The 22,100-nt window shown below is 38.3% G+C and overlaps 1 protein-coding gene across 1 annotated transcript in view; it reads left to right on the top strand.

The window, feature by feature from the left end:
- The window catches only part of SLC49A4 (solute carrier family 49 member 4), a 72,114-nt gene extending 51,671 nt beyond the window's left edge, over positions 1 to 20,443 (top strand). The window contains exons 8-9 of the mRNA XM_082740692.1: positions 8,913 to 9,095; positions 16,277 to 20,443. Coding sequence (XP_082596818.1) covers positions 8,913 to 9,095; positions 16,277 to 16,392 — 299 coding nt within the window. The 3' untranslated portion in view covers positions 16,393 to 20,443. The remainder of the gene's footprint in view (positions 1 to 8,912; positions 9,096 to 16,276) is intronic.
- The last annotated feature ends 1,657 nt before the right edge of the window (positions 20,444 to 22,100 follow it).

Raw genomic sequence — 22,100 nt, 5'->3', positions numbered from 1 at the left:
TTTTTTTTCTCTTTCCTGATACTTACCACCTAACTCTTACTCGAGTGCGTCTTATTTCCCCTGCCAATCTGAAAATCTGGAGCATGGACTTGTGCCTTATCAGTTCTGACCCCAGCTCTCGCCCTACTACTTAGCACAAGCCGTGAATAATGAATGAACGAAGTGTATATTATCTCCATTTTGAATCTCAGTAGATAGGACTTATTGCAAGTAATAGCAACCGTGGTCACTCTGTTACTCAGCACTAGCTGTATGCAGGCAAAAGGGCACATTTTAATGGAACCAATGGAGAATTTGAATAAATCTGTCACAGATACTCTTACTGCCTTTATAAAAATCTGACCTAATTCCTTTTAAGTAAAAGAGGTTTCATGAAAGGGAACTTACAACAAAATCTAATTATAGACAAATCTAGACCTTTAGACTGATATTTAAAGCCAGTAACGGCAGATTCGTATTTCTTTTTTACCAGAGTCATTCTTCTTTTTTTAAGGAGGAAAATATCTAGTCTTTTTCCCATTTCTAGTAAATTTAGTATTCCTGTTGTTACTTTTAAATAACGGAAGAATCTACATGAAGAATATGAAAATATATGCATTAATTATAATTGTTGACATAATAAAGTAAAAGCTAGTTAATTTTGTTAACCATGTGTTATAAGTGCTGGTACTATTAAAACCATCTGTTGCAGTATTTTTTGTGATCTGCTGATCTTGATATTATTGTTGCCATCTCTATGGAAAAAAAAAAAACAGGATCATTCCATTCTATCTAGAGGTGGACTGTTTTGATACACGTACTTGCCTATATACATCCCCTTGGAGGATATCAGTAGTATGCTTTTATTTCTTTGAGGAAACTCAGAATTTAAAATTGCATTATGTCTTTATTAATTCAGGTGTCTTCAATATGGCAGATAAATTAATTCATGACTAGATAATGTGAGTTTCAAAATCTTGAAGCTTATTCTATATACAAAATTATGAAAAGACATTTTTCACCTTATCTGAAAAGTAGGTATCTAGTCCTGTTAGCCACAACTCACACAGTCATTTTTCACTGAACAGATAAAAACGCTTTGAAAATGGCATTTTGAAAAATGTTAGCACTTTGGTGTTGAGTTTGCTAAAACAATATAATTTGGGTTTTAGCGGAAGTTGCCTTGGGAGGTTCTTCATCTAACTCAAGTTACTGGAAGACCACAGCAGCAAGGTCAGAAACAGATAGTGAGTGGGGAGTAAGGGGGGGCAGATAAGCTAGACGTGAGCCCCATGAGAGTGATAGGTGACTACAAGCTGACGTCAAGAGGCATTTGAGGGAAGAAAACATATTCGGTTGTATTGAGAGGCATGTGACATGTATAAGCTAGAGGGTGATCCTCTTAATAGGAATGAGAAAATCCAGAAGGAGATGATGAGCATGATTAAAGATATGCACACTTTTTTTTTTTTTTTTTAAGTGGACTCCATGCCCAGCATGGAGCCCAGCGTGGGGCTTGAACTCACAACCCTGAGATCAAGACCTGAGCTGAGATCGAGTCAGATGCTTAACTGACTGAGCCACCTAGCCACCCCAAAGATGTGCACACTTTTAAGGAAATAAGGGATTTAAGGAAAGAAAGCTAAGTGACTTCATTATTCTTTCCACCTTTATGAATGGACATGACTGTTACTTACATTCGTGACTGTCAGATCAAGAAGTTAAAAATAGAATGTGGATTAAAAGAAGGGAATGGATTTGTGAAAAATCTTAAATGTAAGAATCCTGAAATGTTGATAGGGCCTATTGGGCAAGAGCATATCAAGTTTATCCACAGAGATTTTCAAGAAGAGGAACAAGTCTCTAAGCAGACCCTGGTTCTGGAAGATGGAGGGCTTGACCAGGTGATCAGTCAGTGTTCTATGATATAACCATGTATTGCCTTATACAGAACCATGAGTAATTTTTGGGGAACTTAAAAGTCACTGATAAACCTATACCTGTGATATCTGATAGCACAATCCATCTCAACTCTGGGCCCAACATTTCAAATTTCTGTGAGATACAACCACTTGGCCTTCTAGCCAGAAGAGACTCTGAACCTAACTGTCAGCCTTTATAGGACTAAACTGAGCCAACAAAGCAGCTAAACAAAGGATATCCGCAAAATAATAACATGCAGAAAGAAAATCAGCACCATTAATGATTATTGCAGCAAAATACACGCTATCCTCTTTTGGACCTCATATTTTATGAGTACATGAAATATGCAGTAGCATATTTTAATCAGCAGCAGATCATGAAGGCCACAGCAAATATTTTTAAGGAGAAAATGTGAGGCTGAGAGGAGAAGCACAGCTCAGAAGTATAGAATTGTATCCAATATATTTGGCACACCCAGAACCGATGGAAAAAATTGCTGTTAACAAACACTGTGAATGTTTACAGTTTCTCTTTTTTACATGTGTCTTTATTTCCTGAAGGAGCATTTTCATTTGCAATATCAAGTTTAACTCAGATTGTAGAAATATTTTTTAATAAAGGTCTAATCTAATAATTCCTAGTTATCTTTCCTCACTTTATCATAAAATAAAATTCAGCCAGCATGCATAATAATAAAATTTATCCAATAAAGTATATTAATATTATAAACCAACTCGATTCTAATCCTTTAAACTTTTCATGGTAAACATTTATTGTACTATTTTATAATCCTTATTTCTTACGTGTCATACGTCTTAATAAAACTGTAAATAAATTCTCTGTAAGTCTTAACATACAGAAAGAAACCTAGAGATTACCTAGAGACACCTACCTAGAGACACCTTTAAAATTTTTGTTTTTAATATCCTAGTTAAGAGCACCTGGGTGGCTCACTTGGTTAAATGACTGCGTTTGACTCCGATCATGGTCTCAGGGTCCTGAGATCGAGTCCCACATCTGGCTCTCTGCTCAGTGGGGAGCCTGCTTCCCCCCTCTGCCTCTTCCTCTGCCTGCTGCTCTACCTACTTGTGCTCTCTCTCTCTCTCTGGCAAATAAATAAAAATAAAATCTTAAAATATCCTAGTTAAGGTCTCTACCTAAATGTATTTGTTATTGATCTTTGAATGAACCTTAGTTATCATCTGATACTTATCTCTTCAGTAAATGAATCTCTTCCATTACAATCCAGATGTATGTCCATCTGACTGCAACTGGAATACTGCCTCAGAGAGGAAGCTATTCCCTGTCCCATTGTTTGTCGGTTCTGGGTCCTGGGAAATTCTTCCTCCTATTGAGATCATGGATTTGGAGCAACACAGCTTACAGGGCAAGTCAGCTCCCTCCCTCTTCCACTGACATTCTCAAAATATTAGTCCTGTCATATCTGTCCTTTGCCTTAATCTCAGCATCCATCGGTTCTCACAAGCTGTCCTCATCAGACATGGATTCCCAGCACTGGCCAGCACAGTCAGCCTCTTCTATTTTTTTTTTTTAAAGATTTTATTTCTTTATTTGTCACGGGGGTAGAGAGAGAGAAAGCATGCACACAAGCACAGGGAATGGCAGGCAGGAGAGGGAGAGGGAGAAGCGGGCTCACCGCTGAGCAAGGAGCCAGATGTAGGACTTGATTCCAAGATCCCGGGATCATGACCTGAGCTAAAGGGAGATGCTTAACCAACTGAGCCATCCAGGTGCCCCAAGTCAGCCTCTTCAAACCTACTATAGCTTGTTGGGGATTTCCTGAAAACCTGTTTCTGTTAGAATTTAGCATACTTTTCCTGCTGTACTCAGTACCTAATACTGGAGGCTATTATTGCTCTTGACTAGACATAGATTTAAAAAAAAAAAAAAAAGAATGAAGTCTAATTATCTTCTTAGCACTGTGCAGGTAGATGGCTGCTAAACCATAGATGTGGATCATGTTGTTTTAGATGAGCAAGAGCTTTTAGGTATGCAAGAGCATATAAAGTTTATCCACAGAGATAAACTGATGAGGAGTAATATGTCCTATTTATGGTTCCAGCATAGCAGCTTACGTATAGTAGGTGCCTGATAAATGATTTTGAAGAAAAGCTTATGTTTTCCCTATCACGTACCTAAACACTAATTTTTGAACCCACTTTACATTTATCGTGACTAAAGTTCATCATCTTGTTTGTAACTTTTTGGTGCTCTATTTTTTATTTTGTCATCTGTCTTAATGTGCAATGACTTCCAGCTTTTGTGCTCAAGACAGATTTGGGAAGTGTGCCTTTTGTGTCAATACCAATGAATAAAAGAAATATCAAGTCTTGTTGTTTTTTTTTTTTTTTTTCAATCTGACACAGTGGCTGAAAACCCACTAGATTCTGTAAACTTTAAATATATTGTTTTTATTTTTATTTTATTTTTATTTTTAAGATTTTATTTATTTATTTGACAGAGAGAGATCACAAGTAGGCAGAGAGGCAGGCAGAGAGAGAGAGGAGGAAGCAGGCTCCCTGCTGAGCAGAGAGCCCAATGCGGGGCTCGATCCCATGGCCCTGAGATCATGACCTGAGCCGAAGGCAAGCTTAACCCACTGAGCCACCCAGGTGCCCCAAATATGTTGTTTTTAGCAACGCTAATTTACATTGTTTTTAAATAAGTCATTTTGACTTTCAGAACTTTGGTCACTTCATCTATAAAATGCCTTACCTGCTTCAAAGAGTCAGTAGGATGATCAAATATGAAAATATATTTGAAAGCAGTTTTTTAAGTGTTTTAAAAATTATATACATCCAAGTTTGGAAGTTGTTTTGTTATTAATGATATATTGAGAATCTCATTAAATGCTGAATGAAATAGGTTTTTTTTAAAGATCTTATTTATTTATTTATTTATTTATTTATTTGAAAGAGAGAGAGTTTGAACATGAGTGGGGAGAGGGGCAGAGGGAGAAACAGACTCCCTAGGGAGCAAGGAGACTATCGCAGGGCTTGATGCTAGGACCCAGAGATCATGGCCTGAGTAAGCCAAAGGCGGAGACTTCACCGACTGAGCCACCCAGGTGCCCCTGAATGAAATAGTTCTTAATTTGAAATTTTGTCATTTGTTTTGTAACATCTAAGGTTCAAGTGTTTGGGTTAATAAAAATGTATTTTAAACTTAGTTTATTTCCCTAAAGTTTACTAATTTAGTTCATCATTGGGAGCAAGAATGGGATAAGTAGTACTTTCAGTGTTATGACCCAATTCATGTTCTTGAAATATATCCATTGTAACTGCATTTTGTACTACACAAGACTTTATTTTTCACAGTTTAAATTGTGGGCCCATGAAATTTTATTAACTTCTCTGAAAAAAACCCTGCATCAGCATTGTGTTTGTTCTGCTAAATTACCTTGACTTTTTAATTGAAAGGCAGTTTATTATAATTTTAGTATCAGCACTATAGAAAAGCCAAAGAAATATTTAACAATCATGTAGTTTGAACCCTCTCTGATGAGCAGGAAATTATCTTGTCTGCCTGACTTTTAATAGATGACATTCACCCACTGGATCTGCCAAACCAGTGTATAAAGATACTATATCAGCCTCTAAACTGAAAACTCAAATGGAAGTGAAATTCAAATCAGCCTCTGCTTTATGTATGCGTGTCCCAGAGCTCCGCAGAGCCTATGAAATCAGTCCTAACACAGCTGCTTTTCCCATTCTGATTATGATCCTAATTTAACCCTTTCCTGTATAAATGATTTTGATTCTTTATGGAATAACAGGTGATTGCAGTACGTTCATCCAGTGTAAAACACCGTCTTGGTCATCATTTCTATATAATACAAAAAACAAACCCCAAGAGTGAGAGAATTGAATGAATTGAATGAAAATACAAGCTTTTTGTTTACTAGCCTGTGAAGTTATTTCATGCATCTCAGCTCCATTATCTTATGTGTAATACAAAATGAAGTGGGAATATTTGTGTCAAGGTTTCTGCGCAGGGGCTGGATTACGTGGCTCCCAGGGGGTTGGGGGGAAGTCTGTGGGTCAGACCACCCAGTGATAACCATTTTTGAATCTGTGAGCTAAGAAATTTGCATGAGGGGAGTTGGATCAACCGCTGTATCATTAGCTTACAATCAAGTTCTCTTTGTTGTTAAATGGGTAAGATGTGCACAAAATAAATAATCCAAATTCAATTAGTAGTGAAAAGGTATACGATAAAAAATGTCTACCCTCCTGTGGCTTCCAGTTTTTCTCTTTAGGTGTAACCCTGAATGTCCGTTTCATGGGTATTTTCCCAGAGAATTCTATAAATTTACAAATGGGTGTCTGTGTGTGTTTGTGTGTGTGTGTCCATGTGTCTGTCCTTTATAAAGAAATAACACACTGTCCCACACCTTTCTCACTTACGTACCTTAGATGTCATTAATATCACTATAAACAGAGTTACTGCCAATTTGAATGGTTGCAATAATACACCTTTGGGTGTTTGATAAATTTTCAAATGACCAACCCCCCTATTGGTGGACATTTAACTTGTTTTTTATCGTTTCATACTACAAACAATATTGCAGTGAGTGTTCTCTATATTCTTATACCTTAATGGCTATAGGGTAAATACCTGGAAGTGGAATTGCTGGGTTGAAGAGTAAGTGCATTATTTATTTTGATAGGCATTTTCAAATGACCTGTCAGAAGATCAGCTCTTTACAGTTCCATCAACAAGGTTTAATTTACAACAGAAATTGTGTCTTTCCCATGATAAAGATTTCCTCTTCCCTTCCCTGAAATCAGATACCTAGGAGACCAAAATCAGAAGATTTTTAATGAGCATGCAGTGAAGCCAAGGGAGTGGAGTGGTGTTAGGGGTTTTCAGACAGGGCCGCCTGTCTCACCAGGCTCTTACTTTTCTGAGACATCCTGTCTCTCGCGCTCGCTCGCTCGCTCACTCTCTGTCTCAGTACCATGCTTGATTAAAAAACAGTAAAACCAAACCTCTCCTTTCAAGTCTTCAGACTGATAGTCCTCTTTCTGTATGTCCTCATCATTATAGTATCACTCTTCCTTCTTTTACCACATGCAAATATACCATACAGATTATGGTAATTTTTCAGTTATTTTAACTTGCCTGCTTACAAATTACATGTGAGAGTTCATCTCTTTCAGAAAGAAAAATGTCAAAAGGATTCTTTCCAGACATGTTCCCTAAAAACAGCTCATTTATTCTGTTTGTGGGTTGTGAATCCTTCGAAGTAGCATGTCCCGGGTCTTAAGAGTTTGATTTTTACTGTTATTTTTTTCAATATTTTCATATTTCAGATTCCTGGACCCATCCGTGTTTGGGTCAGTAGCCACCACTGACTGACTGATAAATTATTATCAAGTGTTTTGTAGGGAGATTATGCTATCAAAGCTGCCAGAGACATTCCATCCCTCCATTTCCTCATGTGCCACTGATGAGTCACGTGTAAAGGGGAGTGTGTTGACTGATTTATGGGATCTATGTCTGGCAAGTACATAGTGAGCATGAGGGGTTCTGTTTTTAAGAATCTTGAAAATTACTACATATTGTAAGTGGTACTTACTTTAACTAGCAGATGCTTCCCATTTAATTCTGTGAATAGTTGGGTCACTGCTTTAGCCTGCTGTGTGTTCTCTATTCTCTGTCATCCTTTTGTTCTCTCTCTTCATGTGTACTTTCTAGTCAAAGAAAAAATATGATCACCACCATTTGTGTTATAGAATTATTAAATATTTTATAATCCTGGAAGAATAGTATATTTGGAAAAAGAAATGGGAGTTGAGGTTACTATACAGAAACTTTTTTCCTTAACAGGTATTTTTATTTAAAATATTCTTCTGAGAAAAAATAAAAAATAAGTATTTTCCTGGGAATTTCCCTCTACATGCTAGATGAGATGCTGCTCAGTTCCTGAACCGTTAAATAAAGCTAATTGGATTTTCAGAATTTTTAAAAATAAAAAATAAATATTTTCTCAATAACCTTAGATCTTCAGAATTTTTAAAAACAAAAAATAAACATTTTCTCAATAACCTTAGGCTTAGAATAAATTCTACTCTTTATTATATCTGTGGATATGATATACGTATTAGTCTATAAGGGATGTGTTTTAATTTTCTGTAGGATATCATTTTTTTCCCTCATTGGTTTTTTTTCACCTTAAATTTAAGGTAATGAAGGTTTGTATGCAGGCAGTAGCTGTGACATAGCTATTTGGAGTGGGGTACATTTCCCTAGACATTCTTCTAAGAATAAGAATAATGTCCTTATTCGAAGATTTCACTATAGAATCCAGTTAATGGGCTTTTTATTGCTAACCTGAGATCCTAACCACTATTGATTACATCTCTGGGTGAAATTTTTTTGTGTTCCAAGAAACTTAATATATATATTTTTTAAACTGTTGACATAAAATTCACTCCAAAATGAAGATTAACTCTATTTTAAGTGCGTCTCCAGGAATTACATACTAGATATTTTTATTTTTTAGTTGAGGGAGATTCCTAACTAGTCCTTTTAAGTATGTAATTTTCCATAACACTTAATGTATCTTACACTTACTCTTAGATTTTAAGTTCTCTTTAAAATTGTAGAATGAGTTTAGATTTCAAATTAAGTTGCTATATTTTATCTAAGCATCTATCAGCCAGGAGTGTGACTAAGGGAGAAGAATCCTTTTAATTATTATTATAGTGGCAAAATTTTTTCCATGCTTTGGAATAATCCATACCAAAAAGACAAAGCAAATAAACTGGTTATCTATCATCCAGCAACAGAACTTTCTCCTATCACTCCACAAAACCTGAGCAAAGAGCTGACAGATAATGATACTTTGTCAAACTTTATCAGCTGCCATTGAAAATATGTGAAATTCCAGAGTTACTACTTATGAAAGAGAATACCCAGAAGATCTATCCGCTAGGACTCCCTGCTGCTGCCATGAAACTAAAATGTTTGTGTTTTTATTTTAGTGACATTGTATGCCTCCTGCATTCTCCTGGGAGTGTTCCTGAATAGCAGTATACCTATATTTTTTGAGCTTTTTGTGGAAACTGTCTACCCAGTTCCAGAAGGAATTACTTGTGGAGTTGTCACTTTCCTAAGTAATATGTTCATGGGAGTACTTTTATTTTTTCTCACATTTTATCACACAGGTAAGAAATTTGACTTTTTATCTCCTAGCTAAATGTGTTATGAGAGAGGTTTGTGGTGCTGATGTATAGGGAATTTATATGGAGAATTCTTAGCAAAGCAAATTACTTTGAGCTTTCATGTGCTGGTTTAAAAAAAAAAAAATCCTCAGTTGTTTTTCTTGAAATGCATTCTGAGCCTTGTCTAGTGCACCCTCGCTCCCTAGAGGTTCTGGTTTCATTAACCTGGACTGGGCCCTGCATTTGTATTTTTAAAAGTCCCTCAGGTGATTCTAATATGCAGTTTCCTTCAGAACCACTGGGCTGTTGCTTTTTAAAAGGTGCTTAGAATCTACTGTCTTAACATAAGATATAAATTAATGTCTAGGGTATATTTGTAGTGTAAAGCCTTAAAGATGAGTGAGGTCGCCTAAGGAGTGTGTAGAATGTATAGAACAGCTCTGTCCAATGAAACTTTTTATGATGATGGCAGTGCTCTTTATCTGTACTATCCCATACAGTTTTGCTAGCCACATGAAACTAGTGCAAATAAGGAATTGGATTTTTCAAATTTCATTTTAATTAAGTTTAAATAGCTACATGTGGCTAGTGGCTAGTGAATTAGTAGCATGGGGAGAGTAAGAGAAGGTTGAAGTGAGAACCCAAGAGTACACATGTGAAGAAAAGGGGCAAGAGAGAGGATGGGGTCCCGAACTCAGCTGGAGGAGTTAGCCTTGGACAAAAGGAATTAGGAGAGGAAGCAGCGTGCGTGGGCAGAAAAGCAGACATGTTTCCCAGGAAGATCAATGAAGGAGCTCTTTGATGGCACCAACTTCTGTTTACAAGCTAATCTGTTAAGAGCTGGTGGGAAGATAGTGGAGAAAGGGCTTACAGAGAGAATGGAGCATTAAAATTATCTTTGCGGAGTGGAAAGAGATGCTATGGGAACAGCTGGAAAAGTTGCTGGGCAGGTCGAAGGCAGGCCTGTCTCATGCTGGGGTCCCTGGGTTTGTAGTGACTCCGTTTTGCATGGTTGTTTGGTTTTCTCTGATATTCTTTCTTCTCCTGCCCAAAATCTGTCTTACTGTTTTGGAAAATTTGAGTATAATTTTCTGGTATTCTTTTTTTGCATATTAAAATAAGTACTTATACTTGGGATTCTTGAATGTAAAACTTTTATTAATTTCTACTAGGCTTGGATCCTATTTTATTTCCTCATCTTAATTCATTATTACTACCTTTTTTTCCTATTTGCTGTTCTCTTAACTGCTTATCAAAATACCAGTAAATTCAGATAATTTGTACCTGGAAGAATCTAATTTATAAGATTCAAATGTAAGAAACATTCTAAAATGTGACAATCTAAGTTTATAGGAAACTTTCCGACAGGTTTTATAATAGAAATAATAGCCATGATAATTACCTTGACTGGAAAGTAAATTTTTGAAACTTTCCAAAGCTGATAAAACAGTCTGGCCTAGGTTTTGAACAACTTCGGACATAGCATTTTCACTTAACAGCAAAAGGGATCTGAATGATGTATTAACTTCTTAACAATCTAACAACAGATTAGATTATTTCCATCAATCAGTAATGCAGGTATTGTAGGTTCTAACCTTCCTAAACTTGGTCTGAGTTGAGTTTTTTACATAGGAAGGACAGAGATTAATGAAGTCAGCCCATGGTTACAGTCCTCCTGGAAACATGTGTTCCCATCAGGGAAAATGCCATCAAGAGGTGTTGGAATAAGGTCTTTGCTTCCAATGTGTTTTCTAAAACAGAACAAATAACTCTAAATAGAATAAACAGTTACTACACATGAGCTTTAATCCACTTCCGTATGTCACATTTGAAATTAAGAGGCTCAGTGCCTCTCTATATCTGCATGGTAAAGTGTGCGGATGGCAGCGTTGCCTCTTCAGGTGGTAGAAACAATTTTCCAGCTCATGGGCACAGCTTTGCTAAGTGATCCCTGCAGCCTGGCTAGAGTGTGTTTTTTTCTGTCTGCTGGAAATAGAGTTTTGTTTTCCCAGTATATAAAAGCAGTAGAGGCCAGATAATGTTATTCCCCAATAAATAAACCTCTTGCATGTGGTCTCTAAAATATATCATATATTTATTAATCCATTTAAGGCAGAGAGTACCCCTCCACTGTCTGAGTGTTGAAGAGCCCAGTGTACTCCTAATCATTTTGCTTGGCCAGTAGAGTGTCTGTGTCCCTCCGCTGGTCCACCCGCAGCTTTCAATCTGTTCAACAGAGATGAGTCTGGGGTGAAGCATCAATCAGTGTTCACCACCTCCCCCCGCCAATTTTGCAGATTCCTAGTGACCAGATACAAGCAGATGTTTTTGTTTCTCTGGCATAGGTAGCAGAACAAACACGTGGCAGTATTTCTGCTAATTCCTATCTCACTGATATAATCAAGGATCTATCTAGCTGGGGGAAAAAAAGCTTCCCTCTTTTTTGTTGGATTCCGATCACGTGTTTGTATATATACATATCTGTGTCCATGTTAAAGGCTTTTGCCTTATCTCCATGATTATTGTGGAAAATGAAGCTTTAATAATTAATTTTAATCCAGCAAGGTGATTTTCAGGAAAAAAAAAAAATATCCCAGTACATTTTGACATTTTAGAGAGTTAATCAGAAGGTTTGTGTGAAAGAGCCGAGGCCAGGTCGTCCCTGGCACTCACAAAATGTTTGTCTTGTTTCCTTCTAGATAATTTGCTCCTTCTAGTAGGAATTTAAATATCTAGGCTTCTACTTTAAGGGGATGCTTTTACCTGTTTATGTGTGAATGTGTGTAATAAATTGCACACAACTATGCCCACATCTCTCTAAGGCCAAGATTACCAGAACAATGACAACCTTGTTGAGGCTCTTTCATGTAGAAATGATTTACCCTTGCCCCAATGATCCTGCCTCAAAAGTCCTTCAGCAGAAGCCCTCACACCTTGTGACTGAGGTTTGAGGACAGGCGACATCTGAAAATTCTGCAAACTTATTTCCTAAAAATAACTTTTAGCTCCACGACCTAGTACCCTAAACATTTCTTGGGATAAATGGAATTCCCTTCCATTACAGCCAGTATTCAAACACCATAATTTGGTCATGCTAGAACGTGAAAAACTCACCCAGAAGTTAGTTATGTGTCAGGATTCAATTCTGTCAGTTACATGATTAGAAGGTCTGCTTTTTAATTATCATGAAGATCTGTGGTTTCGTGGGTCACTTCTCAAAAAAGTACTAATCTTCCGGACTAGCATTTATTTCCCCACAGTGTGCTTCTTAGTGGGTGACTGTCAAGAGATAATTTCTCAGGGCTGTACAGACTAGCCCCAAAATGACCCCATTAGAATGACTTGCCTAGCAAGAAAGCCTCCACTGGTGATTTGCTTGCAGATTATGGCCGTTGCCATCATGGATGGTAGACATCACACCGGCTTCGATGCCAGTGCTGCTGGCTTCTTGGACGCAGGATCCCCCATGTCCTGTTCTCTTTCTGTTTGGAGTATCAGAACAGTATCAGAAGTTTCTTAGAGTTTTTCTGTCTTGGGTTTTTCAAGGTTACTTTAAAACACACACACACATACACACACACACAAACTGTTACTTGCTCCCTAATACAAGCTTGTTTGTAAAACTGAGTTGCTTCCAGTAATGTTTGCTTGGAGAATCTCTGAGTTATTCTAGGCAGTACAGTGATACTCTATCCTAATAATTTCACATATAAAATCAGTTTGAAGATGCTGTTATTTTCTTTATATGCTCTGAAATATATTCTAATGTTCTCTTTTTTGTTTGTAACTTGTTCTGAAGTTTGTATTGTTCGCTATTTTTTGTTCTAGAAGGTTTTGGCTAAATGCACTAAAGGTTTTTTACACCTCAGGCCTTTCACTTTTAAGTAGCTGACCATGAATTTGAGGCTGCATGGTGGCTCAAAAGATTCAGGGGCCTGGCTGAAGAGTAAGGCTTTGTCTGTTGGTTACCAGAACATGTTCCCCAGATGTGGACTAGTAAGGAGTAATTTTGTAAGTAGGGAATAATTAATTACACAATGTTATGGTCAGATCTGTTGGGTAGTTAATGGGAGTGAAGGAAGCAGGGCATTACACCATGAAATCATGAGGTCATGCGGCTCCTTTTGAATGAAAATGGAGACAGTTTTGTTAAATCATCCTAATTCTGGTTAAATCCCCAAAGAAGGTAGAAGGTCGGTCCTGGAGGGTGGTATCTGAGACCAGACAAGTACTTGAAGGTGGTAGAAACTGAAAGCATGGCATCATTAAAGAGAAAGATGAGGTTAAAAAGTGTAAGAGTACTTCTAGAAGAAAAAGGTAAGAGGATGAGTCAAATCCTGATTAGTTCAGTCCCAAAAGACCCAAAGGAGCACCATTTGGTGCAGAGTCTGCTTCACCAAGTAAGACACAGTGCTTGTCCAAATTAGCAAAGACTATTCTGGATGCACTATATATAATAAATGACAAAGAACCAGTAGAAGTAGAGAGAGGGGCAGATTTAAAGTATGGATTTGTAATTTCTCTAGTGAAAGACCAAAAAAAAAAAAGGAATATTAGAAAACCATGCCCTCTTTAAAAAGGTATAACGGTTGGGGCACCTGGGTGGCTCAGTCAGTTAAGCATCTGCTTTTGGCTAGGGTCATGATCCTGGGCTCCTGGGATCGAGTCCCATGTTGGACTCCCTGCTGAGTGGGAGTCCTACTTCTCCCTCTTGCCTGACACTCCCTCTGCTTGTGAAATATATTCTAATGTTCTCTTTTTTGTTTGTAACTTGTTCTGAAGTTTGTATTGTTCGCTATTTTTTGTTCTAGAAGGTTTTGGTTAAATGCACTAAAGGTTTTTTACACCTCAGGCCTTTCACTTTTAAGTAGCTGACCATGAATTTGAGGCTGCATGGTGGCTCAAAAGATTCAGGGGCCGCACACTCACTCGCTCTCTCTCGCCCAAATAAAGAAATAAAATCTTAAAAAAAAGAAAAGCGTAAAATGGTTAAGAATAAGAAAGTTTCATTGAGTCAGAACCCTGTTGGTTCAATTATGTCATAGGACACCAGGCTCATAAAGGACAGCAGGTGACTTTGCTACTGTAAAATCATATGAAATGTTTAAGCAAGCCATTTCCTGCTTATTAGAGCACCTAAGCTGTGAATGATGTGAATGGTTTGCAGGGGGAAAATGTAGAGATGTGTATCTTTTTGCCCTCTGAAAAGGCCAGTAATTTCAAAGAACAGTTGTAGTTGCTTGAGCCAAGTGAACTTAACTGAAAGGTGAATTTGACTTCTCAGAGTGGGGCACAATAGTAAAAACCAGCCTGTAAACCATAACCCTTTTCATCTGAACCCAGGGAGAAGGAATGATTTTATAACTGATGAAATAAAAGGTCTCTTTGGCAATGTTTGGTAAATTTCTGGGTTTCAGGGGAGCAAGGACAAGTTGGATGTTGCTACATGTATGTTGCTCTAACCCCCCATAAAATACAATCTCTTTGAGATTTAGAAAATGTCCTTCTTGTAGAGCACTTTGTCAAGCCATACTTTTTTTTTTAGCTATTGCTTAAAATTTGACCTTAAAGTCAAAATGCTCACTTTAAATACAAATAGTATGCTGTTCTATTTTACTGTCTTTTCTCTGCTTATTTATTTTATTTTATTTTATTTTATTGCTTCTTTTTGCCTGGTTAAATTATTATCTGAAATCCAGAAGCTGTATGGTTAATACAAAAGCTGACAATTCTGGTGTGTCATTTCAGGGAATGTCGGAATGAAGACAAGCTTCTAGGGGCACAGCCTTCCTGGGTGTTTAGATTATAGTCAATCCAAGTAAAGCACAGAAAACAGCTTTGCAGAGAAATACCACTGAAATATATGTCTTTGTTATATGCTATAGAATAGCATGTCTGACTTCTAAAATGTAAAATTGAGATGTGGGGAGGCTGCTTTTGTAAGCATATTACAGAAAAAAGGTCTTTCAGCACCTTTTCTTACCACTTGGTTTTCTGATTTCCATTTCAGAGCATAAATTGCTCTTTTAACCATATGAATTATGGATTGAACTAAAGCAGCAGTGTAGAAATCTTTAGGATGATTTTTGAAGATTAAGCCAGTATTAGTATTCTATAGGAGTACAAAAAGAAAATATAAACCTATAGCGGTGCCCAAAGGAAAGAAAATGTACAAGGGAGCTTTTCCCCCTCATTTTTTTCTCCCTCATTTGTTTTTTTAAGATTTTATTTGTTAATTTGAGAGACAGCACAAGTCATGGGGCTGGGGTTGTGGTGGGCAGAGGGAGAAGCAGACTCCTTGATGAGCAGGGAGCCCGCCACAGGGCTGATCCCAGGACCCTGGGATCATGACCCCAGCTAGAGGCAGACGCTTAACTGATTGAGCCACCCAGGCATTCCGTTGTTTGTTTAATGGAAATTGCTTAATGGATATTAAACTAGGGAAATTATCCCCTCCCCCCAACAACACAGCCCCTTCATGCTAAGATGCTGCTCACTTTGCACCCAGAGCTTCAGGATTGCCTGGCAAGGAGGACTGGTCGAAGGAGGTAGAAGAGATGCACGGCCCCAGGGCCACTGGAGGCAGGTGGCCACAGGAAACTGACGTGTCTTGGTAGCATGAGGCTGGGGCTGGCCTGTGGGCCAGCCCTGAGTTCATGAGCCAGCATTTTTGAAAAAGCATGTTCTTGATACCATTAAACTGAGTAATGACAGAATTGCCTGTTTAGATAATTCCTGTAGGTTTTTGGATAATTGGCATCATACGTACATTTATGCTAGTGGGGGAAGAAAAGACAACTAGAAAGAAATAAACCAAAATATTCACAGCAGTTTCTCTGAGGGTAGAATTAGGATTAATTTGTTATATTTCACTTCGGTTTTTTAAATGTATTTTCTAACATGTTTTACAGTGATGACTGCTTGCTGAGAACTAGATATTTCTATCCAAGAAAATCTAAAAGTGTTGTCTCCAAATTCAGGTGCTTTTCTTACTTGTCTTTCTAAACTGTCAGATATTTCTAAACAGAGACAAGAGTGATAGTGATAGAGGGCATTTAAAAATAGCGAACAAACATCTAAAGGTGATTGATTCCCCCCGCCTCCACCTTTGGAGGAATAGATTTTTACAGGTGGTTCTGCTGCTGACATCTGAATGCTTACAGTTGCATGTTTTTGTCTTCCAGAGTTGTCTTGGTTCAACTGGTGCCTTCCCGGGTCGTGTTTGCTCAGTCTCCTCCTCATTCTGTGCTTCAGGGAATCATATGACAGACTCTATCTTGATGTGGTTGTCTCGGTGTAATAGCGCAGACATGAAGGAGTTGAAAGAGGGACTGGCAGTCGTACTGCACATTTGCTTGGAGTTGCACACCTAACAGGAGGAAAAAAGGAGAAGAGAGAAACTTCACTCAGCGGTGTTGTTAGGTTACAGATGATCGCGTTCATTTCATGACTACTAGGTAATAATAACGCGGGACCGGAGGGATTGCAGGGGATCGAAAGACTATAAAACGGCACACCCGTGCCTGGTTCTGGGACTGGAAGTGTGGGTAGCTTACCATAAAGCACTACCCGAATGATGTCCTCTATGTTTTGTGCCAGTGCTAAACTACTGATTGATTAATTGTAATTATGGAAAGAAATAAAGGGTATCTGTCACATACCTTACCTAAGTCACATATCAGAATAGGAAGAAATGCCACTAACTTCTAAAGAAGTTTAAACCCTCGATCAGATTTTAATTATAAAGTAGCCACGAGGTCTGTTGATGATAAAAATTAGCCACGTGTACACTACGTTTTTTCTAATAAAGCCATTTCTTATATGAGTCCTTATTTTTAACCAGGTCGGAAACCTTGGGCCATCTTTATTACAGTGAGCAAGTGCTTCCCACTGCTTCAGAACACATACTTGTGTCTCCATCTCAACTTATCCTTGTTTCTGTGAAATGCAATTTCATCTACGAGGCTCTTAAATAATTATATTAAAGGTGACTAAATGTTCAGTATAGTCCCATTAAATATTGTATGAAAACTGTAATTCCATTCTGATTGAGCACTTTGTTAAAAGTGAACTGACAAATCCCATGGAACATTCTGTGTCGTCAGGCTGTAGAGAGAGAGAGATGGTGGCAGGGGGTGTAAAGCCCAGCACCAGCTATTATTTACTTGGGCTGCATTTTATTAAATGACCCTTGTTTGAAAATAACCATTTATAACATTGAAACTTCCAAACCTGTTGAGTGATTTCTGGATTACATTCTTGTATTTCAATTCAGGTTGTAAAATACTCCATTCTCTATGGAGTCCGCATGTTTGAGAAGGCAATCTTTTGTCAGTGCCTGTTTTCTTTGTGTGGATGATAGCTTTCTTAAAAATGACAGTTACTCATTGGACAGCTCTCAGACATATATTTCACTGTGACATAAGATGTGCTCCGGTGGGATTATGGTATTACCACTGTTGACATTTACATCATTCCCCTTACATAGGAAAACCAAATGTTTTCCCAGAAAGACAAGAACAATACTTTCTTTGCCTTCATTATTCTCAGCTTTCTTCAACCACCTCTCTTTTTTTTTTTCTCCCTTGAAATTATATCTTGATTGTCAGCTAAATATATATTTTACTTGTCTTTCTCTGAACAGAGTGCAAGCCGACTCCTTCTCTTAGCCATGGTGGTAGAATGGGGTTAAAGAGGGGCTGCTTAGTCCTCCGCTCTGCTCATCTCATCATGTGTGCACACATCCTCACACACGGTCCCAAAGCCCGCCCCCTCTTCCTAGGTCCAGGGTCATGTGGGAACTCACCCCGGGCTCAGAGGAGGATCTAAGCCTTCTTCTGAGATCCTAAATCATGCTTCTTGAAAAGTAAGGAATTCAGCCTCTGTCTTCCGTCACCTTAAAATCACCGCCCTTATAACCACCCTGCTGACTTAGAATCAAGAACCGAGGGAACTAAGGAACTTGCTAAGAGAAGAAAAAAACCCATGAAGGCTAGGCTTAGTTCCAGTTACCTCTGCCATTCCTCAGTAAAGGAAAGCAAAATTCTTGAAGGTAATTGAAAGTCAGCCACTGTGGATATGAGCGGTCCCTGAGCGGTGCTCAGGTAACCCCCACCCCTTCCTCTTAGAAGACAGATAGGAGAGGGAGGAGTTAGGAAGTACTCAGTTTTAGTCAGAACAGTGTTTGAGGACACTGTATATGAAATTTTTCTATAATAAGACATGATATAGAACATTCTAATTATAGTTAATTCTACTTTTAATACGAAGTAAAGAAAAACACTGTAAAAATATTACCTAAATGACGAATTTCATGACATCCCAAGTGGGTAGTGATGAAAATTCCTACATCTTACCAGACGCCAACCATGTTTTTAAAAAGCACACGTGAAATGCTTCCATCTTATTTATTCTATCTGCTTACCCCTCTGGCAGATGCTTGTTCTAATCCCAAACTGCAACTGTTTTAAGTGATCAAAATTTCATATACCAAACCTGATAGAACCAAAGGGCTTTGGAGGTGGGGAGAGAGGATTGCACATTATTCATTTCCCTGAATATTTCAAGTCATATGCCTTTTTTACTTGTTATTTCTAGCGTGCATCAAAATAGACCAGCTGTTGTCTTTGTACTTTCTTAACAAACACTACAGAGTCCTAATGAAATTTTATAACCAAACAAGTGTGAATCCTCCACTAAGCCAAGCCCCTCGTTTTAGAATTTATAGGAGCAATGCCACAGAGGCTAAGGATCTTGCTGACGGTCACAGTCCTAGTTAGTAACAAAAGTAGAACCAACTGAAACCCACACCTTGTGACTCCCAAAGCAGGGTTTTTCCCTACCTCACAAAACCGCAGTTTAATTGGGACATTTTGGGGGGGTCATAACTACTCCTCCGTGTTTGTACATGGTGGGGCTTGGAACAAATCATCATTTGGAGTATGGAAAGTACAGCGATCTAACAGAGGTGACTGGTTTTTAAGTAAGATCATTCTGTTTTCTTCATCCTGTTGGTGCTCTAACATCTCGGAGTCTTAGCCTGCAGGGACAGGATATAAAAAGATTCTGATGAATAATTCAATCCTCATAAACCAAGTCAACAGCATTAATTGGTAAGAACATGTATAGTGTAAGTTCCCTGTGGCTTATCAATGAATACTTCACAGTTTATGGGAAGATACATTTTTTAATATGGTCTGTGGTCGAGGCATAGGCACAAGATAATTAGGCACACAAATGCATTTCACTGGAGGATGATGCTAATAAAATAACAAGAGGGAATCAAGTTAAAGTAGGATTTTGTATATTTAAATATATATGGCTTCAGGGCCAAGCTTTATCATAGATCATATATTTATGCTTCATTATTGAGAATGTTTACAGCTTGTTTTTATGAAGCCCTTCTAATGAGGGATTCAAGCTAAGAGATTTTAAATTGAAGAGATTAAATTCCTATCTACTTTAAATTGGGGTTTTTTTTCATATTATTTTTACTAAAATCTAGGCATTCATCTTGCTATTTGCGTAAGTGGAAGCTACGTTTTAAACTGAAGATCAAATACAAATGCATAGTAAACTTGCTTTAAACTAATGTTAAAAATCACATTAATTCCACACCTGTGCCTAAAATAGTAAATACGGGAATCACGGTGATTATACCATTTTATATAGCAAGTGCAAAAGAAAACTATGAGGAAATTTGATGACACCTATTTTGTGAATCTAGGAATCCCCCTTTAATTTAGAATTGTACAGGAAGGGACAAATTAAAGTTTATTTCCATACTATCAAACAGTTCACTAGTCTGTTAGGAAAATATAAGCAATATTCTGGGGATAGGTAGTGTTAGACCATCCCAGAAGAACAAAAGTTGACGGAAGGATTTTGGGGCACTCTTAACAGCGCCCATGGGTACTTTGTACTCGGTGGAAGTAGCTGTGCACTCAGGAAGGGGACACCTTGACTACCCTGAGCACACGTGTCCTCTCAGGTGTCTGAGACTCTCTAGGTCTCTTCCTTGCCCTGACTTCCTGGCACAGGCTTCACCCTGAAGCCCAGCCTCACACTTAACTACAACCAAGGCCACATGCCTGGGCTTCCGTCTCCTGAGCGGGACGCTAGCACAGGTCAGTCCAGAGAGCTCTAACAGTTCTTCCCACAGCAAGTTTCATAAGTTAGAATATCCCCTGATGTGGAAATGACAAAGGTCTCTCTAACAGGCTTCTCTAGTTATTCCTTCTTGCTTTTTAGAATATGGACTGATTCGATAGCCTTCTGGAGTCTTTCTTTTGTGCCTTGGAAATCTGGAAGGCCTCCGATGATAGCTTTCCATCTCAACCCATGCTCAAAAAGTGAAAGCAAAGGTTGCTCTGCCCTAGCTGTTCTGTTCGTTCAACAAGGGAGAATTACACTTTTTTCTCTTAAATGACTAAAAAATGAAAGCTGAAATTCATTTCAGCAGCTTGATAAGATGTAGAAACTCATCAAACCATTTGAGCTCTGAAGCACACATCACAGTGCTCTCGAGCTCCCTCTTGGCTCTTCTCATCTGCGAGGGAGGCTTCCACAGTCTTGACCAGAATGGCAAGCAGGACTTGGGAGACACTTTTCATTTACCTAAATGTTAAAAAGTGAAACTTCTACTTCCTACAACTTAGTTTAGGCTTTTTCTAATCCCAATTGATTTTTTTCCCTTGGAATCAAAGAGGTGATCTAATCCAACTACCTCATTTTACAAATTCACAGAGAATCTTTGAGGTTCAATGCCAAGCAAAGCTTTAGCAGGTAACCTTAGTCCTAGACCAGCATTCTTTCCATAAGTGGTCAATGCAGTAACCAGAAATAAAATTAAGTAATTTTTTCATTTCTTTTAAGTTTTTGAAAATGAAACAAGGAATGCATGAATGCATAGCCATTTTAAAATACCCAGTACAGAAATAGAGTGGTCTATCTCTATACAAACACGTGCTGACTATCCATGCCCCTTTTCCAAAGTATTCCTTACTAATCCTTTCAGAAATTCTTCTATGCATTTTCATACATATTTATAGAAACTTGGGGATTTAAAATTAAGTCATCTAGGTAATTATTTCTTCCACCATGTTGGCATTAGCTTTTTGGGCAGAAGTAGGAGTTTCTGAGATCCTTGTTTCTCTCCCAGATGCGTCTGTACCAAATGGAGGAGTAGTTAATAGAGACATCTCACAAACATGGTTGCAGACCATCAGACTCTTATCACATCCAGAAGTTTAAAAGTGAATTCTAATATGCAATATTCCTTTTTTCTTATTGGAAATGGACTTTCTCTTTTGATGTCAACTAGGGCCCATGTGCTGTGAGAGAAGAAAGTGAATGACCCATGCCCGAAATCCAAATCGATTTTCTTTTCTTTCTTTTTTTTAAAGATTTTATTTATTTATTTGACAGAGAGAGATCACAGTAGACAGAGAGGCAGGCGCAGAGAGAGAGAGAGAGAGGGAAGCAGGCTCCCCGCTGAGCAGAGAGCCCTATGCGGGACTCGATCCCAGGACCCTGAGATCATGACCTGAGCCGAAGGCAGCGGCTTAACCCACTGAGGCACCCAGGTGCCCCCAAATCGATTTTCTTGACAGGGCTTCTTCAGCTCTGTCTCAGCAAAGACACACAACAGTGTAGAAAGCAAAGACTCAAGAAAGTAAACTCTGTGATTCCATTTAAAAAACAAAAACAAACAAAAAAAAAAAAAACACTAACTAATGAAGATCCCGGTGATCCTATTTTCCTGGTCGCTTTCCTTAGCTATCCTGACTCACACTACCCATAAAATGGATGCATTGTAGTGGGCAAGAGCGAAGCTTGGTTTTGTCACCTCTTCCTTCTCTGCCCTCCTCTCCACCCGGCTTTCCCCTTTCTAATTGCATCAGATTTTCCGAGTTACCAGCATTAGGGAGGAAAGCAGTCCAGTTCCTTAATGAACTAGACTAGAGACACCCAGGAGCCCCTAGGCCTGGCAGGGGTCCCAGGCCTAGT

Source organism: Mustela nivalis (assembly GCF_964662115.1).
Source record: "Mustela nivalis genome assembly, chromosome: 1".
NCBI classification, from domain to species: Eukaryota; Metazoa; Chordata; class Mammalia; order Carnivora; family Mustelidae; genus Mustela; species Mustela nivalis.
Note: the sequence above shows the minus strand (reverse complement) of the source record. Positions and strands in the feature narration are given on the sequence as shown.